The 17,342-nt window shown below is 49.1% G+C and overlaps 1 protein-coding gene across 1 annotated transcript in view; it reads right to left on the reverse strand.

Annotated features, from left to right (window-relative positions):
* Nucleotides 1–2,324: 2,324 nt before the first annotated feature.
* Nucleotides 2,325–17,342, reverse strand: part of LOC308311337 (uncharacterized protein) — a 71,902-nt gene continuing 56,884 nt past the window's right edge. Inside the window, 7 exon segments of the mRNA XM_080758019.1 lie at nucleotides 2,325–2,464; nucleotides 2,549–2,685; nucleotides 4,267–12,718; nucleotides 12,720–14,336; nucleotides 14,866–14,972; nucleotides 16,514–16,574; nucleotides 16,734–16,823. Coding sequence (XP_080614145.1) covers nucleotides 2,588–2,685; nucleotides 4,267–12,718; nucleotides 12,720–14,336; nucleotides 14,866–14,972; nucleotides 16,514–16,574; nucleotides 16,734–16,823 — 10,425 coding nt within the window. The 3' untranslated portion in view covers nucleotides 2,325–2,464; nucleotides 2,549–2,587.

A 17,342-nucleotide genomic window follows, 5' to 3' on the forward strand; every position in this document is an offset into this window, starting at 1 on the left:
CAAAATGCATCCGTCTGACAAAGGTGGCATGGAAAAGTGTGTATAGCCAGGCATACGACTTTAACACGATTCTACTATAGAACCCCAACCCTCAAAACTATCCCGCCACTGTCTGGCAGCCATAACCCCCAACTGATTAAAAAGTCGTCACATAGACTTTACAAGGCTTTATTTATGTCAAGAGATACATAGGTGGATTGGAAAAAAAGAAAGAAAAAGTCTTTATTCAGACCCAAAAGAAACGACAAAGAATCAATATTATCATCTCAAATGAATGCACACACAGTATTGCATATTAGGCCCTGCTTTGGTACTTTCAATGAAATCAGAGAACAAAATAACAACTGAGAAATGCATGTAACATAGACAAGAAAACATAAAACAAAAAACAAAAAAAACTATTCATTAACTTCTTCTTTGCACACCAGGTGCATCCAAACCACATTCAAATGAAACTAGATACTGAAATCTAAATATAACATTTTAAAACTCAGTACAAAAACTGAATTAATCAGCTGAGTTCATCTCTCCATGGACGTCGGTGTGGAATTGAATATGAACAAAAATATATGTGTGAATATAATTACGAATTTGCATGGCTGGCTGTGCAGCAAAATCAGCTCTGAGAGTTAAAAAAATTACATAATTTGTTTTTAAAGTGACTCAATTTTGCTGTGTGAAAAGGCAGGCCCTGAGAAAAATTTAGGAGTTGTAGGTGTCGTCATCATCGTCGTCATCATAGTATCTGTTTCTCTTAATCTGTTCCTCCACGGTCAGGGATGCGTCATCCTCTGTCCACAGAGACGCGCTGTCCCTTCTTCGTGTGCTGACGTTTGCAAGAAAACCATCGCTGTCATTGTTCATTTCCCAAATGATGCGCCCGGGCGTTTCTGTGCGTCCCTGCTGCAACTCTGTTCCAAAATCCAAGCGGTCGCCGAGCCCCGACTCCGAAACGGGCTGACCAAAGATGTCTGACTTCAAATCGGACAGGAGGCTGGAGCCCCGCAGGCTGAGGTCAGCGAATATGTCCTCGAGGAAGCTTGACGTGCCAATCGTTATTGGCCCGGCGGCCTGGCCTTCAAAGGGGAACGTTCCCTCGGCACCCTCTGTGAAGATGTCTGTGTCTGAGTGGTAGTCTGTGGCTTCCGGCGATTTGGCACCAGCTGGCACAAACGCATCCTCCCTTTGTGCCAATCGCAGCACGTCACTTGGCATCCATTTGCATTCCTCGTAATGCTGATCACCTTGCAGAAAGCACGCTGCTGGCGTCGATTCTGAGAAGCAAAGCAGCAGAGTTTCATCTCCTTTGACCTCGTCGAGCCCCTGAAGCAGTGTTTTACGGTCAAGCAGTGACTGCATATTACTGTTGTTGTTATTTGTGTTTGCATCCACAGCCGGCTCTGCTGGTGTCTCCCCATCTATTACGGTGACTTTTACAGGCTCTCCATTGTTGACGCTCTCATCACTTGCTTTCTGAGATTGCTCCCGGCTCACACTCTCACCCGGTGCACTTCCATTGTGCCCGTTTACTTTCACTTCCTCATGCATTTTTCCACTTTCTTGTTCGGCCTTCCCAGTCACTTCTAAACTCTCCTGCGCGCCATTACAGTTTGCCTTTGCAGTCACATCTGCACTGTCTTTCACACCGTTGCCGTTAGCTTTCTCAGTGGCTTCTGCGCTCTCCTTTGCACTGTTGGCCTTCGCAGTCGCTTCTGCTCTCTCCTTTGCTCCATCGACTTCAGCCTTCTCAGTCTTTTCTGCACTCTCTGTTGTGCCGGCGCCATTGGCAGCGCTTTTCTCTTTTGGTTTTCCTTCTGCATCTGATTTGCTGTCCACTTTCATGACACGGTTTGACTCTTTGGGCTTTTCAGGGGGAGGAGGGACATTAGCTGGTGCCTCAACTGCTTCAGTCTCCTTGGGCTTCACATTATCCACGACAGCAGGGCTCTCCTGCACTGGGACATGTTCCTGGACACCATTCACTGCTTTGGCTGCTGGACTATCTTTCTCTTTTGCTGTAGGCTCGACAGGCTGACGTTGAGCTTCGTCTACATCCTTCTGTGCCGGACTCTCCTGAGGGGGCCATGCAGGTTTAGCCAACATCAATTCCTCTTCCATGCTGAATGGTTTCTTTGCGGAGTCCATTTGTGGCGGCCACATGGCAGAAACCTTACTGGGCTGTTGGGATTTGCCCGTTTCATTGTCATGTACAGCTGATGTATCTCCCTTCGTTGGGACGGCGCTGCTCTGAGCAGTGGGACTTCTGGAATCCATAACTTTCTTTTCGAGTGCTGGTGATTTTATTTTTGACTTTTCACTCGGGTTCTGCTGGTTCTTAGTGTTCCATAACTCTTTGTGTGGTTTCTGTCCAAATCCTTCGTCGTAATTGCCTTTGGACTTGAATAGTTGTTTGTAGTGTGGCTTGCAGTACATCTGTCCATGGAGAGAGGCATAGTTGCCGAGGCTGTGAAAGATAACAGCACAGATTTATATTAAAGTACAGTACAACGTGTAAAATAAAAATAGCAGTGCAGTGAAATAGTTTTACCTTAGTGTGCCTTTGCAGTGCTCACAGCGGAAGCAGGTTTTATGGAAGTTTTGTTTGTCTGCGATCAGCGATTCCATGGGGTACACCCTCTTCCGGCACACCGTGCACATTTCGGACTCTGGAACTCTGATTTTCTGCTATGGAAGATAAGACATATACATGTCAATTTGTTGTTTGTTATGAACTCTCTTTTAGAACTTATTATGTCAAAGATGAGAGCAATGATTCAGCAAATTAATATGGTGGCACACCGCACAGCATTGTCTCTTCTTGAAATGCAATCATTTTCCTTGAACTCAACATGCTGTTATAATGAAACAGTTAGAATTATCTACCAGCACACTTAGCAATGCAGATTGTCGGTGGAACCCATTTGAATGTTCTTAAGTATAATGCCACTGCTGTTTATGAAGGGAACATAAGAAATATAATTGGCATCATCTGAATAAATAAGGGGCCGATGTCTACTTCTAAAAAATAACTATTACAAATATATAATGCCATATTGTTTCTAATGCCCTGGTTTTTGAAGCCCACTTTTTGATGAACAGTTGGTTAATTCCCCCAATTTGACAACAATATGAACGATTACAATCTGAGAGCCTGTGGGAAAAAAGGCTTTTGTGCTTTCTTAGAGAACAACATATTAACCCCCCCACCCCACCTTCTTTTCTAGGGAAAACCTTGTTAAAGCCCCCTTGATGCCTAATCCTGGCATGCATCCAAAGTTTGAGTGCTCCCCCATGGGAATCAAGTCAACAGTCTGTTCCAAGAAAAAAACAATAATGTCACACACGCAACCAAGCATTACAAAATTAGAGCAATATGTTGTTAATCCTTGTTGACACCAAGCCTCACACCACACATTACAAGGGATTAACGAGTATACTGTGTTTATAGTCTTGGAAGATTGTATAATACTACTTAGGCAGATATAAGCAGCTATTGAAATAAATGTTTTAAATAAAGAAAAGTCGATGAGAAGATCATGAAAGAAAATGAAGCACCTTATGCATACGCATACTTTAAAGAAAAAAATTATTCTTGTGTGTGTGTGTGTGTGTGTGTGTGTGTGTGTGTGTGTGTGTGTGCGTATAGTACACTTGTGACTGAGGGTCAAACGTCCCCACAACTATAGTGAAAGTTTGGAAACAGACATTGTGAGGATAATTTTCCTGGTCCTCACATGATAAATGCTTGTTTAATCCTTTTTAGTCCGAATTACAATCAGGAAGTGATTCAGGGATTAGAGTTATGTCGGATTTATATTTGCAGTACAGTGTCACTCACCAAAACTAGCAGAACCACAGGCTCACAAAGCATCACAGTGTGACCCGTCGTGAGCTTGTGTATTAGCTATTTTCGGTGTTTGACACTGGGCACAACTGAAGGACAATTCAGGCTTTAGGCCGGATTAGGTAAGAGAAAGAAAAAAACTTTAATACAAATGTTGGGTTGAAGAGAAGACACTAAACAAGTATAATGAAATCTACTAGGATAGCAGAAGGATTAGTACGTTTTCGAAGACAGTAGCAACAACAGTGTGTGTGTGTGTGTGTGTGTGTGTGTGTGTGTGTGTGTGTGTGTGCATGCGTTTGTGTGTCCAAAGTGCAGCTGATATTCGTATAGTTCGCAAACGTGTAGTTGACGCACACACACAATAATCATGTTAAACACACCGTCACTCAGTTAGATTCCTCATGCTGCACGCCGTTTACCCGTCACGACAGACTCCTGCTGGCGGTGTGACGTTGTGACGAGATGCGACGACGTCGTCCTCTGCTCCGACGTGACCTGGCTGAAGCCCAGGTTCTGGAACACGCCCTGGCTCTCGGCCCACGACTGCTGGAAGCTCCTCAGCAGGTCTTCGGCGGAGGCGTCCGGCCCCGGGGGCACCAGGTCACTCCCCTTCACCACGTCGGCGTACGACGGAGGGTTCCCGCGGAGGAGCGCAGAGCTCTCGGCGTGGCTGCCGCTCTCACTCATCACCCCCTGGAAGAAGTTTCCGTGGTCGTCCACGCCGGAGAAATGCTCCGTGACGGACGTCGTTTCCGAGTGCCCCGTCGTCGTCGGTTCGGACGACTCCCGTCTCTCGATCTGCTCCCGCAGCTCGCGGGCGGCCTGGGAGCCGTGCTCTCCCGTCTCGAACACGTCCTTTATGGCTCTCACGTTGAACGTGGTGATGTCCTCGCCCTTCGGAGCTTTGGGTTCCGCCTCCTCTTCCTCTTCATCGTCCGCGTCTCCCTCGAGCCGCTCGGAAATCACGATAGGGTCTTTCCGGGTGTAAACCTTCGGTTTCGGGGATTCGAATCGGTTGACCAGCCTCGACAGGTCGACCCTGGGGAGATCTTCCTTCAGCAAATCTACGTGCACCGTTTCTGGCACCTCTTCTAGTTCGGCACTGAGTCGCTCCGGTATGTCGATAGGGTCCTTTCTCATGTACATCCGGTTGACCTCTGCCCTCTGGGCCTCCTCAAAGAAGGACTTCTTATCTCTGACGCTCTTCATGGAGTCCACCATTTCTGACACGTCCATCATGTCCTGCTCAGAGCCTGAGGCCTCCATGTTGATTTCCGTGTCACTCATCGGGGACGACAGCTCCCTTTCGGCAGCCAGCTCTGCAAAAAACTCGACCGGCACGGGCATGGGAGGCGGAGGGGTCGCGACCTGTGGGGGTTTCGGCACGGTGGTTCGGCGGCTCATGGTGGGAGAGGGCGTGGCGCGGCTGAAGTGAGACATAGGGGTGTAGGTCTTGCGGGGGGGCGGGGGAGGTGTGCCCACGGACCTGTAGGGCGGAGGGGAGGGGGTCACGCAGAGAGGGGAGTCCAACCTCCTCACCGACTCGATGCTGATGAAGGTGGGCGACGGGGTGCGGATGCTCATCAGTGGGGAGGACACCCTCTGTTCGATGTTTGTGGCCTCGCTCAGCTCCTCGTGACAAGTCTTTCTCTCCTCAACCTGCTTCTTCTGCGTCTCCACCCTAGCTGAGCCAATGCTTATTTTAGATATCTTATTGGCGGAGGAGCCGCTGAATGCTTTTTTGTCAGGTTTTGGGAGCAACGGCGGCGTTGTGGGCGGTGGTGCGACTGGGAGCAACACCTCTTTGTCTTGCGTTTGTGCCATGGCTGTTGCACTTTCTTCGAAAGAAGTGAGCTTTGTCTGAGCGATATTCCTCAAATAGACGAGCATCTCTTTTAACTTTTTCTTACTTTGCAGAAGAGCAATTTGGCTCAAATTACTTCTCTCCTCTTGCCCCATCATCCAGTCAGGGAGCTCAACAATAATCGTCCTGACAGCATTTGAGTCAATTTTGCTCGGAGTGCCCTGAAGCTCTTTTATTTGAACGACGAGCATTTGCATTAATTGGGATTTCTCTGTGACTGTGGTTTCCACAATAAGCTGTGCTCCTTCTACATGGGTGTGTTGTTTGCCGGTGTCTCTCATCAATCCCTCCTCGGGCTCACCTTTAGGTTTTCCCGCCATTGCCTGCATTTTGGTAGTCTCCGTTGCTTTTTGCTGCTGGTTTGAAACCGTCACCTTCTGTTTGTGCATCTGGACCGTTTCCTGCTTGTGGGAACTGTGCTGAACCATGCTCTCCGCCACTATCAGCTCCTCGTGCCTTTGACTGTGCTCTGCCTTCACGCTCTGCTGACCGAGCGAGACAGACACGTGGCCCTGTCCTTGAGGAGCCACCGTAGGCATTGTCTTTGAGTCTTTAGGCATTACGTTAATTGAAGAGGTCTGCTTTACGTCATTTTCTGTCTTTGACATCTTCTTTGTGTTTTTCACCTGCACCTCCAATTTAGCTCCCTTCATCGGCGGAGCCATTATATGACGTTTCTCCTCTTTTTCTTTCAGGTCCCTTTTCACCTCACTCCTCGTCAAGGTCACCTGGCTGCTTTCCTGAACGCCTCTCGTTTCACTTGTCTGTGAAATATTATCACTGCCCAGCTGTAAATCTAATTCACTTTTCACAGTCTCCTTTTGTCCCTCAGTATCACATTTCTCCTGTGTTTTCTCTGTTGGCATCTTGAAGGTTTTCACCTTGAAACTCGGAGTAACCTTTGGAATTTTAGTGGGCTGGGAGGGAGCCTTTTTCCCCTCCTGGGTGAGAGCCACATTAATATTCCTCTGCTCCTCTGCTTTCACTGTGACCGCAGGCTGACTTTGGAGATTTACATTTCCCTGGACAGCACTCTGTGTGGTAGTGAGAGACTTGGAGCTTGATTTCACAGCAACCTGCTGCTGCTCAGTCACCACGGAAGTGACCACCCTGGAACTTGACTGGAATTTAGTCACGGAGGAGGCCTCACGGCAAGCCTCTGCGACCGAGACAGAGGCACCGTGACTCCCATCCAGAGACATCGTTTGACTGGTTGCGATGTTATCGGAGGAGGCGAGCGCTTTTTCTGTGCAAACTGAAGCAGAGTGCTCGCTGGCCAAGTGCTTTTTATTATCTAAGTTAATATTTGGTGATCCGGGGGCTGATTTTCTATTTACCACAGAGATCAAAGGCTTGCTCAAAGGGAGGTTGGGGGCGGTTTTCTTTGCTGATGTCTCTTGTGCTGATATTGTGTCTTTGGTAATGATTTTAGATTTTTCAACCATAATTTGTGCGGCTGCTGCTGCAGTCTCTTCTCTCTCAGCTGTCTGCGCTGCAGACGGCTCAGCACTGGTGATGAAGGATGGTGCATGCGCTTGCATATTAGCAGGCGGAGGAGAAGTGGGAGTAATAACTATATTTTTCTCTTTTTCCTCACTTTCCACCCTCTGTAGACGGTATCTCTCCTCTGCAAGCATGAGGGGGGTTTTGAATTTGCGAGCATATGCTTTCGGCTTCGGCGCAGCGACATCCTCAGGTGGGGGCAGTTTGAAGGCAAAAGGTTTTTTGCGTGGCTGTGGCATTTCGTCTTGCCGAGTCTGTGCCGCCGATGGTATTTTTGTCACAGCCGCCGCCATTGAACGCGATTCCGACTGAAGCAGACTGTCTGCCTGTTTAGTCACTTCCCTTTTCACTCCCTGGACTGAAGTGTCCTCTTTAATATCAGTTGACACGGCCACTGGCTCTGCAAGAGGGGGAGGAGGTGGAGGTGTGGGTTGTTTTTTCTGCCATTTGGGTTTAACCTGTATCGGCTGCTTGGCTGGCTCAGGTGGCTTTATGGGGACTTTGAACATGGGCCTGCTGACGGGTTTGCCCGGCTTGTCGGACGGAGGCTGAGGCATGGCGTTGAGCTCCTGCTGTGAGGGAGGCGGGGGGAGGAAATCTGGCGGTGGAGGAGGGGGGAAAAACTCCACCTCAGGCTCGACGGGGGGCGGCGGCGGGGGTGGGGATGGAGGGGGGAGGTCATTGTCTTGCCTCAGGACGGGGGGCAGAGGGCTCTCCACCACGGGCGACGGAGGCGGTGGAAGGGAAAACTCGGACTCGGAGCGCGGAGGGGGCGAGGTGGGCGGAGGTGGGGGGAAGTGAATCTCTGGCTTCCCCTTTTTGGTCATGATGCCGCCTTTCCCTTTCATGTCGAGGTTACGGTTGACACTCTTGATGTGTTTGATGTTTAGATTTTGCGCAGCGGTGGCGCCCTTGTCTCCAGTGACCGCCGAGATGCTTTGCTTCTGGGAGGCCGCCATGTGCTCAGACGTCATCACACTTTCATTGTGCGCGACAGTCTGCTCCATTACCGTGGTTTGCACCTGCCTGATTGTCTTCATCTCGTGGCTTTGCTTGGTTGAGGAAACATGCATCTGTGATGTGCCGTGCGCCTCTTTTGCCGCGTTCACATTAGTCACTTTATTTTCTGTGTGCTCGTTATTGCTAGCCTGTTTCTTCTTTGTGATCATGGACTCATGGCTTTGGTTGGTGGAGGAGACATGCATCTGTGATGCGCCGTGAGCCTCTTTTGTCGCGTTCACATGAATCACTTTATTTTCTGTTTGCTCGTTAGTGCTAAACTTCTTCGTGATCATGGACTCATGGCTTTGGTTGGCGGAGGAGACATGCATCTGTGATGCGCCGTGCGCCTCTTTTGTCGCGTTCATATTCATCACTTTTTTCTCCAATTGCTCATTATTGCTAGCCTGTTTCTTCTTCGTGATCATGGAATCATGGCTTTGGTTGGCGGAGGAGACATGCATCTGTGATGCGCCGTGCGCCTCTTTTGTCGCGTTCATATTCATCACTTTTTTCTCCAATTGCTCATTATTGCTAGCCTGTTTCTTCTTCGTGAGCATGGACTCATGGCCTTGCGTGGCAGAGGAAACGTGCATCTGTGACGTGCTCTGCGCCTCTTTTGTCGCGTTCGCGTCGACCACTTTCGTCTCCATGTGTTCGTTATTGCTCGTCTGCTTCTGTTTCATGATTGCGGGCTTAGGTGTCTGTGCTTTCTGCGGGGGTGGCGTTTTCTGTTTCACACTCTGCTCTTTGGTGTTGGGCTGCTCTGGGGCCTCGGGTGTGTTTTCTGTTTTGACTGCAGTGAGCGCAGCATGCTCCTCCTGGGTTATGTTCATTCTCACCACTTTGCTCTCTGTGCACCTCTGCTGCGCGTGCCACTGTGACTCAGCACCCTGAGGGAGGTTTCGCACAGCGGGGGCCGGATTGACTGTTACACTCTCATTCTTAGTCGCATGTGTGCTTTCATGCTCCACTTGCTTTGCTTTGCTTTGCTCCACTTGCTTCGGGGGTAATGGATTCCTCGCAGGCACCTTTGCCTTCTTGTGACCATACATGCGCTTTGGATTTGAATATTGCTTTTTCTGCATTAGGCACTTGATTGTGCCTTGAACGTCACCCTTTAAAACTTCCTCTTTCTCCATTTGCGATGTCTCCTGTCCCTCGTAGAGCGACTTTATGGAGGTTTTCACGTCTCCTTCCATGCTCCCCCGGCGTTGCATCCTCGGGGAGGTAGAGGGTTCCAGTAATATCTGGATGGTGCCCCTGACATCGCCCTGCTCACTCGCCTGATGCTGGTAAGCCTTTCTCTCAGTCGACACCTCGTGTAAATTCTGCATGGCCGTGTAAATGTCTCCCTTGACAATTTCCTCCTTGTCCATGCCTTTCACCGCTTGCGTGCACTCCTCCAGGGATTTCAGGGTGCTCTTGATGTCTCCCGGAACCAAATCGTCCACGGTCGCTTCCGCTTTGGTCGCGGTGGATTTCTCCAGCGACTCCAGCGCGCCCCTGATGTCTCCTCGGACAATCTCTGGCTTCTCCAGCTCCTTGGCCTGATGCTGTGCCTCCTCCAGAGACCTCAGTGTCATGGAGATGTCTCCTCGGACGATCTCTGGCTTCTCCAGCTCCTTGGCCTGATGCTGGGCCTCCTCCAGAGACCTCAGCGTCGTGGGGATGTCTCCCTTGACCACCTCCTCCTTCTCCACCACCACCGCCTGATTGGCAGCCTGCGTCAGCGAATGCAGGGTCGCCCTCAGGTCCCCTTTGACGATGTCTCTCTTCTCCAGGTTCCTGTAGGTGACGGCGGGCTCCGTCATGAACACCTGGACTGTGTTGTGCACGTCGCCGGGCACGATGTCGTCCTCGGCCACCGTGCGTCCGATCTGGTGCTGGTTCTTCCTGAGGATGCTCTTGGTCTCTTCAACGTCCCCGCCGATGATGCACTCTTTCTCCGTCTTCCCCTCTTGTGCCTCGTCGTCGTACTGAAGTTGTTTGAGGTAATCCAACGCTCCAGACTCGATGCAGGTGGAATAAAAGCTCACGTTGCCTCTCTCCGTGTCTGCCACCCGGATCTTTGTCGACTTCTCTGCGTCCGTGTTGGACAGGAGCCTGTGCAGTGTTCTGTTGACGACGTTGCTGCCCTGCACGACGTCCTCTTTCTCCTGGCTGACTCCCTGGTCTTTATTCAGCAGGGAGTAGATGGTCATCCGCACGTCGCCCTTCTCGTTCTCTTGGATGAGAATGCCGCGCCTGGAGGAGCCCTCCTCCTTGAGCAGGTTGCTTATGGCCTCTTGAATGTCCCCCCGGATAATCTCCTCCTTCTCCATGTTGGTTCCTTTCTCCTGGTGGAACAGCTGCTTCACGGTGGTGGTGATGTTGCCCCTCTCCTCCTCGTCAACAGTAATGCCCTTTTCTGCAGCGTCCCGCCGGTTGAGGAGGTTCACCATGATGTTATTTAAATCCCCCCTGATGACTTCCTCCTTTTGGATCTGTGGCGCCTCCTGGTTCAGCAGCTTATATTTGGCCATTCTGATGTCGCCTATCTCATCTGCCTCAATGAGTATTCCCTGCGAATCCACCATTTTCCGACAGTAAAGCTCCTCGAGTGTCTCTTTTATGCTTTTGCCAATTATTTCAGTCTTCTCCACGTTGCTCGTCTCGTTAAATTGGTGGCCGTTTGTTTCAAACTGCCAAGTTGTCGTCTTCACGTTGGCTTTGGGGATCTCCTCTCTCTGGACCGTGCAGTCTGTTCCCTCTGTCTCTTTGATCGTGTCCAGAGGCTGCTTCTCAAAGAGCCACACTGACTGCTTGACGTCCCCTTTCATCACCTCCTCTTTTGTCACTTTCTCCATGTCATCGTACTCGGCGCCTTCGCAGTGGATCTGATCCATCGTGCGTGTTTCGAACATCCATGTGGCCGACCTCACGTCTCCCTTTTGTATTTCACTCACGCTGACCGTCCTGACGTACTTGTGAGACGTCTCGTCGGTCTCGAAACGTTGCTTGTTTGTCTTAACGTCGCCGCCTTTGATGTCATCCACCATTTTGGATCTCACTTTCATGTCCTCTGCAATCTCGTCCAGAGGCTGGGTCTCAAACCTCCACCTGGCAGAGCTAACGTCTCCTTTCTCTATGCCTTCCTCAGTCACTGCTTTAATTACATAGACCTCCTCTGAATCTCTGATTGAATCCAGAGGCTTGGTTTCGAACAACCACCGAGCCCCGACTACATCTCCTCTCATGATTTCTTCCTTGGTAACGGTGGTTACTTCATGGTAGTGGCCATCTTTGTCACAGATGGCATAGAGTGGCTGTGTCTCAAACATCATGGTGTAGTTCCTTACGTCGCCCCTCTCTATCTCCTCCCGGATGGTGCTGGTGAGTTTTGAAATATCGGTGGACTCCTGTTGAATTTGATCAAGAGAGTATGTCTCAAAGATGAACCGGCCTTTGTCAACGTTGCCTCCCTGCACGTCTGTCACCGTGCGGCTTTCCCTCGCCTCCGCTTCTTTGTCGCGGATGGCATCGATCGACTGATTCTCAAACATCCAGGTACAGTTGACCACGTTTCCTTTCTGGATGTCCTCCGCCTTTTCCGTCTTCAGCTTCAGCATCGTCTGCTCGGAGGTGGAGCTCATGATGTCAGTGGAACGATTCTCGAAGATGAACTTCATCCTGGACACGTCGCCGGACTGGATGTCGATTTCCGTGACTCTCCTGAAGGATCCGGCAACGTCGTCGCCCGTGAGGTTCTCGAGGTTCTCAGTTTCGAAGAGGAAGCGAGCCAGGCGCACGTCCTTCCCATGCACGTCCTCCTGCTTCACGGTGCAGGTCTTCAGGATAGTCTCGGTCTCTGACTCTGTGTGGTCACGGATGTTATCCAGCGTCTGGGTCTCAAAGAGCCACGTGCACGTTTTGACGTCACCCTTTTGCACTTCCTTCATCACGTCTGTCTCGCTCTTCTCCCTTTCGTGGAGCACGTCCATGGGCTGCGTCTCAAAGAGCCACCTGCACGTTTTCACGTCTCCCTTCTCGATCTGCATGTCTTCCTTTGCTTTGTGCTGTTCGTCTTCAAAATTGCTGAAGAATTTGATGCCGTCGAGCGGCTGGGTTTCAAAGAGCCACTTGGCCGTCTTCACGTCCCCCGACTCAATCTCCTGTTTCGATATGCCTTTTATGATCTGAAACTTATCGACGCTCTCGTCAAACTCGTCGATAGGACGCGTCTCGAACATCCACCTGCAGCTCCGCACGTCTCCCTTCACGATCTCTTCGCGCCTCACCGTTTTCACCTCGTGGTAATGGCCAGAGCTATCTTGCATTGCATACATAGGCGTGGATTCAAAGAGATCCTTGTTGGATTTGACATATCCACTCGTAACACCCTCAACTTGTATTTTCTGTGTCCCCTCACATTTGCTTAAGTCCATGGTTTCAAACCTCTCCTTGTAGTTTGTTACATCTCCTTTGTCGAGAGTCTCCATGTTCACCGTCCGGGTGTATTCCTTTTTCCTCGTCCCTTATGTTTTCAAGCGGCTGGCTTTCAAACACCCATTTTTGATGCCTCACGTCGCCCTTTTCCTCTTCGGAAGCAACTGTCTTTTGAAGCTTCCCTACCTCAGCTAGATCCTTCAGGTTTTCCATGGGCACGGTTTCAAACAGGTGCTTCGCAGACCGCACGTCACCACCGACGACCTCTGCAGAGGGCAAAGGCCTGGCATTGGTGTTGTCTTTCAATGTGTCCATTGGTTGGGTCTCAAAAACAAGACAGTGCCTCCGGACGTCAGCTCCGATCACTTCTTCCTTCTGCCTCCTGGTGTTTTCCCATTCCTCCTGGTTGATGGTATCCAGGGTCTTGGTTTCAAAGAGCCACCTGCCCTTGTTCACGCCCCCTTTGGCGTCATCCTCCATGGACACTCCACAGATCAGCTTCACCTGGGATGGATCTTTGCTGATCATGTCCAGAGGCTGCGTCTCGAACATCCAGCGCGAAGTCTTCACGTCCCCTTTCTCGGTCTCCTCCCGGCGGATGGTGGTGATTTCCAGCATCTCCCCCGAATCTCCTCGGATGACGCACATGGGCTGCGTCTCGAACATGCGGGTGGTCATCTTCACCTCCCCTTTGATCTCCTCCAGCTCTGATTTCAGGTTCAGGAAGTGGCTCTCTTCGATGGTTTCCATTTTGCCGAGGGAATCCAGATGCTGGGTTTCAAACAGGTACCGGGCCGTTTTAACGTCGCCCCCTGTGATGTCTTTCGCCACGATGATTTCCTGTGTCTGCTCATCCTCTTGGTAGATCTTGTTCAGATAGTCGAGCGGCTGCGTCTCAAACAGCCAGGTGGCTGTGCGGACGTCTCCCCTGGCGAGCTCCGCCTGTTTTCCTGTCTGCTCCGTGGAATCGGCAGTCTCTGTGCCCAGAACGTCCATAGGCTGAGTCTCGAACATCCACGCCGTGTATCGGACATCTTTGCCAGCAATGATTTCCTGCTGGGCGATGTTCCCCACCTCATCCTCATCCGGAATCTCATCCTTAATGCTATCCAGCGGTTTGTTTTCAAACATCCAGCGCATGGACTGCACTTCCCCTTTCAGGATCTCGTCCCACTCCAGGTACTCTCTGTCAGGGCTCAGGCACCGGTCGGGGCTCATGCCACCGCTTCCCTCGTTCTCAAACACGTAGCACGCTTGTTGCACATCCCTCCCGACGGCCTCCTCACTCTCAAAGTGAGCCCGTTCCCCCTCCGTGACCTGGCTCAAGAAGTCAGTTTCCAGGTTTTTGCGGACGTCCGGGTGGATGTGCTTGTAGAGCCGCTTGAGCTCGGCCATGCTCCTCTGTTTGAAGTACTGCTCCTTGTCGATGGTGTGTTTCTGCTGAGAGGCTGAGTCGGTCGGCTGGGTAGAGACACAGCACTCTGTGGGAACCTCCTGTGGCACCGGCAGTAAGTCTGTGGGCGGGGGAGGGAAGTGCACCCCAGTCTCACAGGCGGCTGCTGCCGACACCACAGCCGATGAAGAGGCAGTGGCAGTTTTGACAGTGGACGAGGTTTCATGGCTGGTCATGGTGGAGGAACCTTTGGACGACTGGTTAACAGGCTCCCACTGAAACTGGCTGTAATCCACGTCAATCTAGAGTAGATTCACGAGCAGCGTTGTGAAAAGGAGAGAGGGCAAGGAAAGTTGTGTTGCAGTTAGATAACGTACAGCATAGAAAAGGGTTGAATAGAGTTTAGAAAAATATCGAATATGAGCAGAGTGACTGATGACGGAAAGAAGGAAAGAGGAATCCACCTTAAACATAACTCATAGTTTGGTCAGTGGACGGAAACAAGTCTCTCTCAAAACATAAACACGAGAGGCCGGTTAATATTCATAGCCTACAGTAAGTATTAGCAGAGCCTGGAATATGTGAGATTACGGCAATAGCCCGACGTGTGTCTAAAGGAGGATTTAGTCACAATTTCCTTTTTATTTAATTCATGAAAAACCTCACACACACCCTCGTCTATAGGGCCTTTCATCCAATTCCAAATTTATGCACGGCCACTTCCTAGCGCGCCCAATTTCCAGGCTTTGATGATTCTGATGCGGCCTCATCTCAACTTAATGAAATCACCATAATATCTTCCACTTGGATAAACAGACAAACATTCATTACCTTAATTTGCTTGCTTGGTGCCGCCTCCTCCACGCTTTTCTCGTACTGTTGCTTCAACGCCTGCATGGAAACCTTTGGTGGGTCCTCTCCTCCGCCGATGACTGTGACTAAATTAAACACAAAGAAGACCAAGACTGCCTCATTAAGTCATTAAGACCGGAGACCTGCAGATTATACAAATGTCTTCTAGATCAGTTTTCTATGTTTCTATGCCAGTGGTTCTCAAACCTTTTCATGTCCAGGACCCCCAGAATGACATGTATTTGGCCGCAGAGTCAGACCCCCATCTCAAACTATTTTGTTTTAGGGAGCCCCAGAAGCAAAGATATGAGTTGAAAATATTTGCTGTGAAAGAATATATTCTTAAGAGAATTGCACACATTTCCATTATTTTTCAAAACTAGCAGATCTACAAGGACATAGGGCGCTATGAGCTGGTATATCTGCCATTTTTCAAAAGCTAAAGTACGTTCAAGGTCTTAATGGGTTAAGCCATTCACAGTAAAGGGAAGCTCAGGGGGGATTGGAAAGGGAAATACAATCATTTCATTAAAAAGCTGAGTAGTTTTCATTTTCCAAAAACCATGCAGCTGTGATTGCCCAATTTCCACTCTCCAATATTGTAGCTTCCTCAGTTATCCCTGATTAGACTCACTGCTATGCACTGAAAAGCAGAATCACTGGTGCTGTCAATTCATTCCCTACGCTTATATTATAGCCTACATAGGACTCTTTATGCGTACTGTATACTGGACCCAATGTACAGCAGCTAGTGAAATGGAAAAGAAAGTGCAAATTACCAGTGGTGGAACGTAACTAACTACATTTACATAAGTACTGTACAAAATACAGTTTTGAGATATTTGCACTTTACTTGAATATTTTCAATTTCCAATATTTTTACTTCTACTCCACTACATCTAGGTAAATATTGTATTTGTACTCCACTATTTATTTGACAGCTTTATAGTTACTAGTTACTTTGTAGATTTGGATTATGATTACAAAACATGCATTAACCACTTCAGCCCTATATAATAATATTCTTTGGCCATTTGAAAATAAGTTCACAATGTGATGCATTGTGAGCTTGTAGATCTGCTATTTTCTAAATATTTGTATATACTAGCCATTACCCGTTGTGAGATATTTGCCCCCCTCTTGTAGCCATGGGGGGGTACTGCGCCCGGGTGCGTTTTAATTCACTAATAAATTCATTATTAATCATTAATGTGTCAAATCGAAAAAAGACCTCCATATTCATATGGTCAATGCCTGTGTGAAAAGTGGGAGTGATTGGTGCAGGCAATGATGAGATAATGCACTGTTTCTGACACACAGACAGACACACACACAGACACACACACACACAGACGGACATTGACTGAATTATAGTATGATTTGAAAACCTGTAATGAGACATTCTGCATAAATACTACGTTCTACTTTTCGTACTTTAAGTAGCCAATACTTTTGTACTCAAGTAAATTCTGAATTCCGGACTTCTACTTAGTTAACGGTGTAGTTCTACATTGCAGTATTGATACTTTTACTTTAGCAATTGAGTACTTTTTTCCAAGACTGGGACTCTTAATGCTTATTGTATATTGTGTGATAAAAAGGTAGAGAATTGAACATTGCGCCCCACCTGTTTCATTGTAATGGTTTCCATAACTGGTGGCCACTTCCTTTTGCTGATGATGAGACACCTTTGAAAAGATGAAAGGATAATTAAATTAGCGTTTTTATGCCAGCGGTACTGCATGGAGCTCCCCCCCATTTGATTTCAATCAGTAAAACTCAAATGGCACGGTCGGAGCTAGGGACGCAGACGGACGGCGGGACGCGGCGGCCATGGGTGTCTGTACCTCTGTTTGATCATGAAGGAGGGTGTTGGCTGAGGGAGGGATGACCTCTCTGCTTCTCACCGTGACCTCTGAGGAGCTGCTGGACACTTCCTGTCACATATAAAGCACTGCTTAGAAATGATCCCTGCGTGTCACACACACACACACACACACATATGCATGTGCACGGCTGCACGCACGCACACACACAGTCACACACCCGCACGTGCACATACGTGCACGTACACACACACACACACACACACACACACACACACACACACACACACACACACACACACCTTCTCCGCCGTGAAGCTGCCTTCATCTAGAGAAAGAGTGTGTTATTGTTTTTATTTTGGAGTCTAAGTGTAGTCCAAATAATACATCTGTGACAGATCCATGTTTTTCCAGTGTGATTGTCTCTGTTCTTGAGCTTCTTCTTCTTCTGAGAAAGAGAGAGAGACAGAGACAGACAAGAGAGAACTGTAGCTGTAGTTCCACTGAGGTGACAGAGCACTATTGGACAGAAATAGCAATAGATTATGAGAAGTGATGGAGAGAAATAAACGTTGCGTTGAGCTGAGTGTGCAGGTTGGAAGTGTCCGCGCATTGAGAAGTGGCACACTA

The sequence above is a fragment of the Protomyctophum bolini genome, assembly GCF_963924005.1.
Source record: "Protomyctophum bolini genome assembly, chromosome: 24".
Taxonomy (NCBI): Eukaryota; Metazoa; Chordata; class Actinopteri; order Myctophiformes; family Myctophidae; genus Protomyctophum; species Protomyctophum bolini.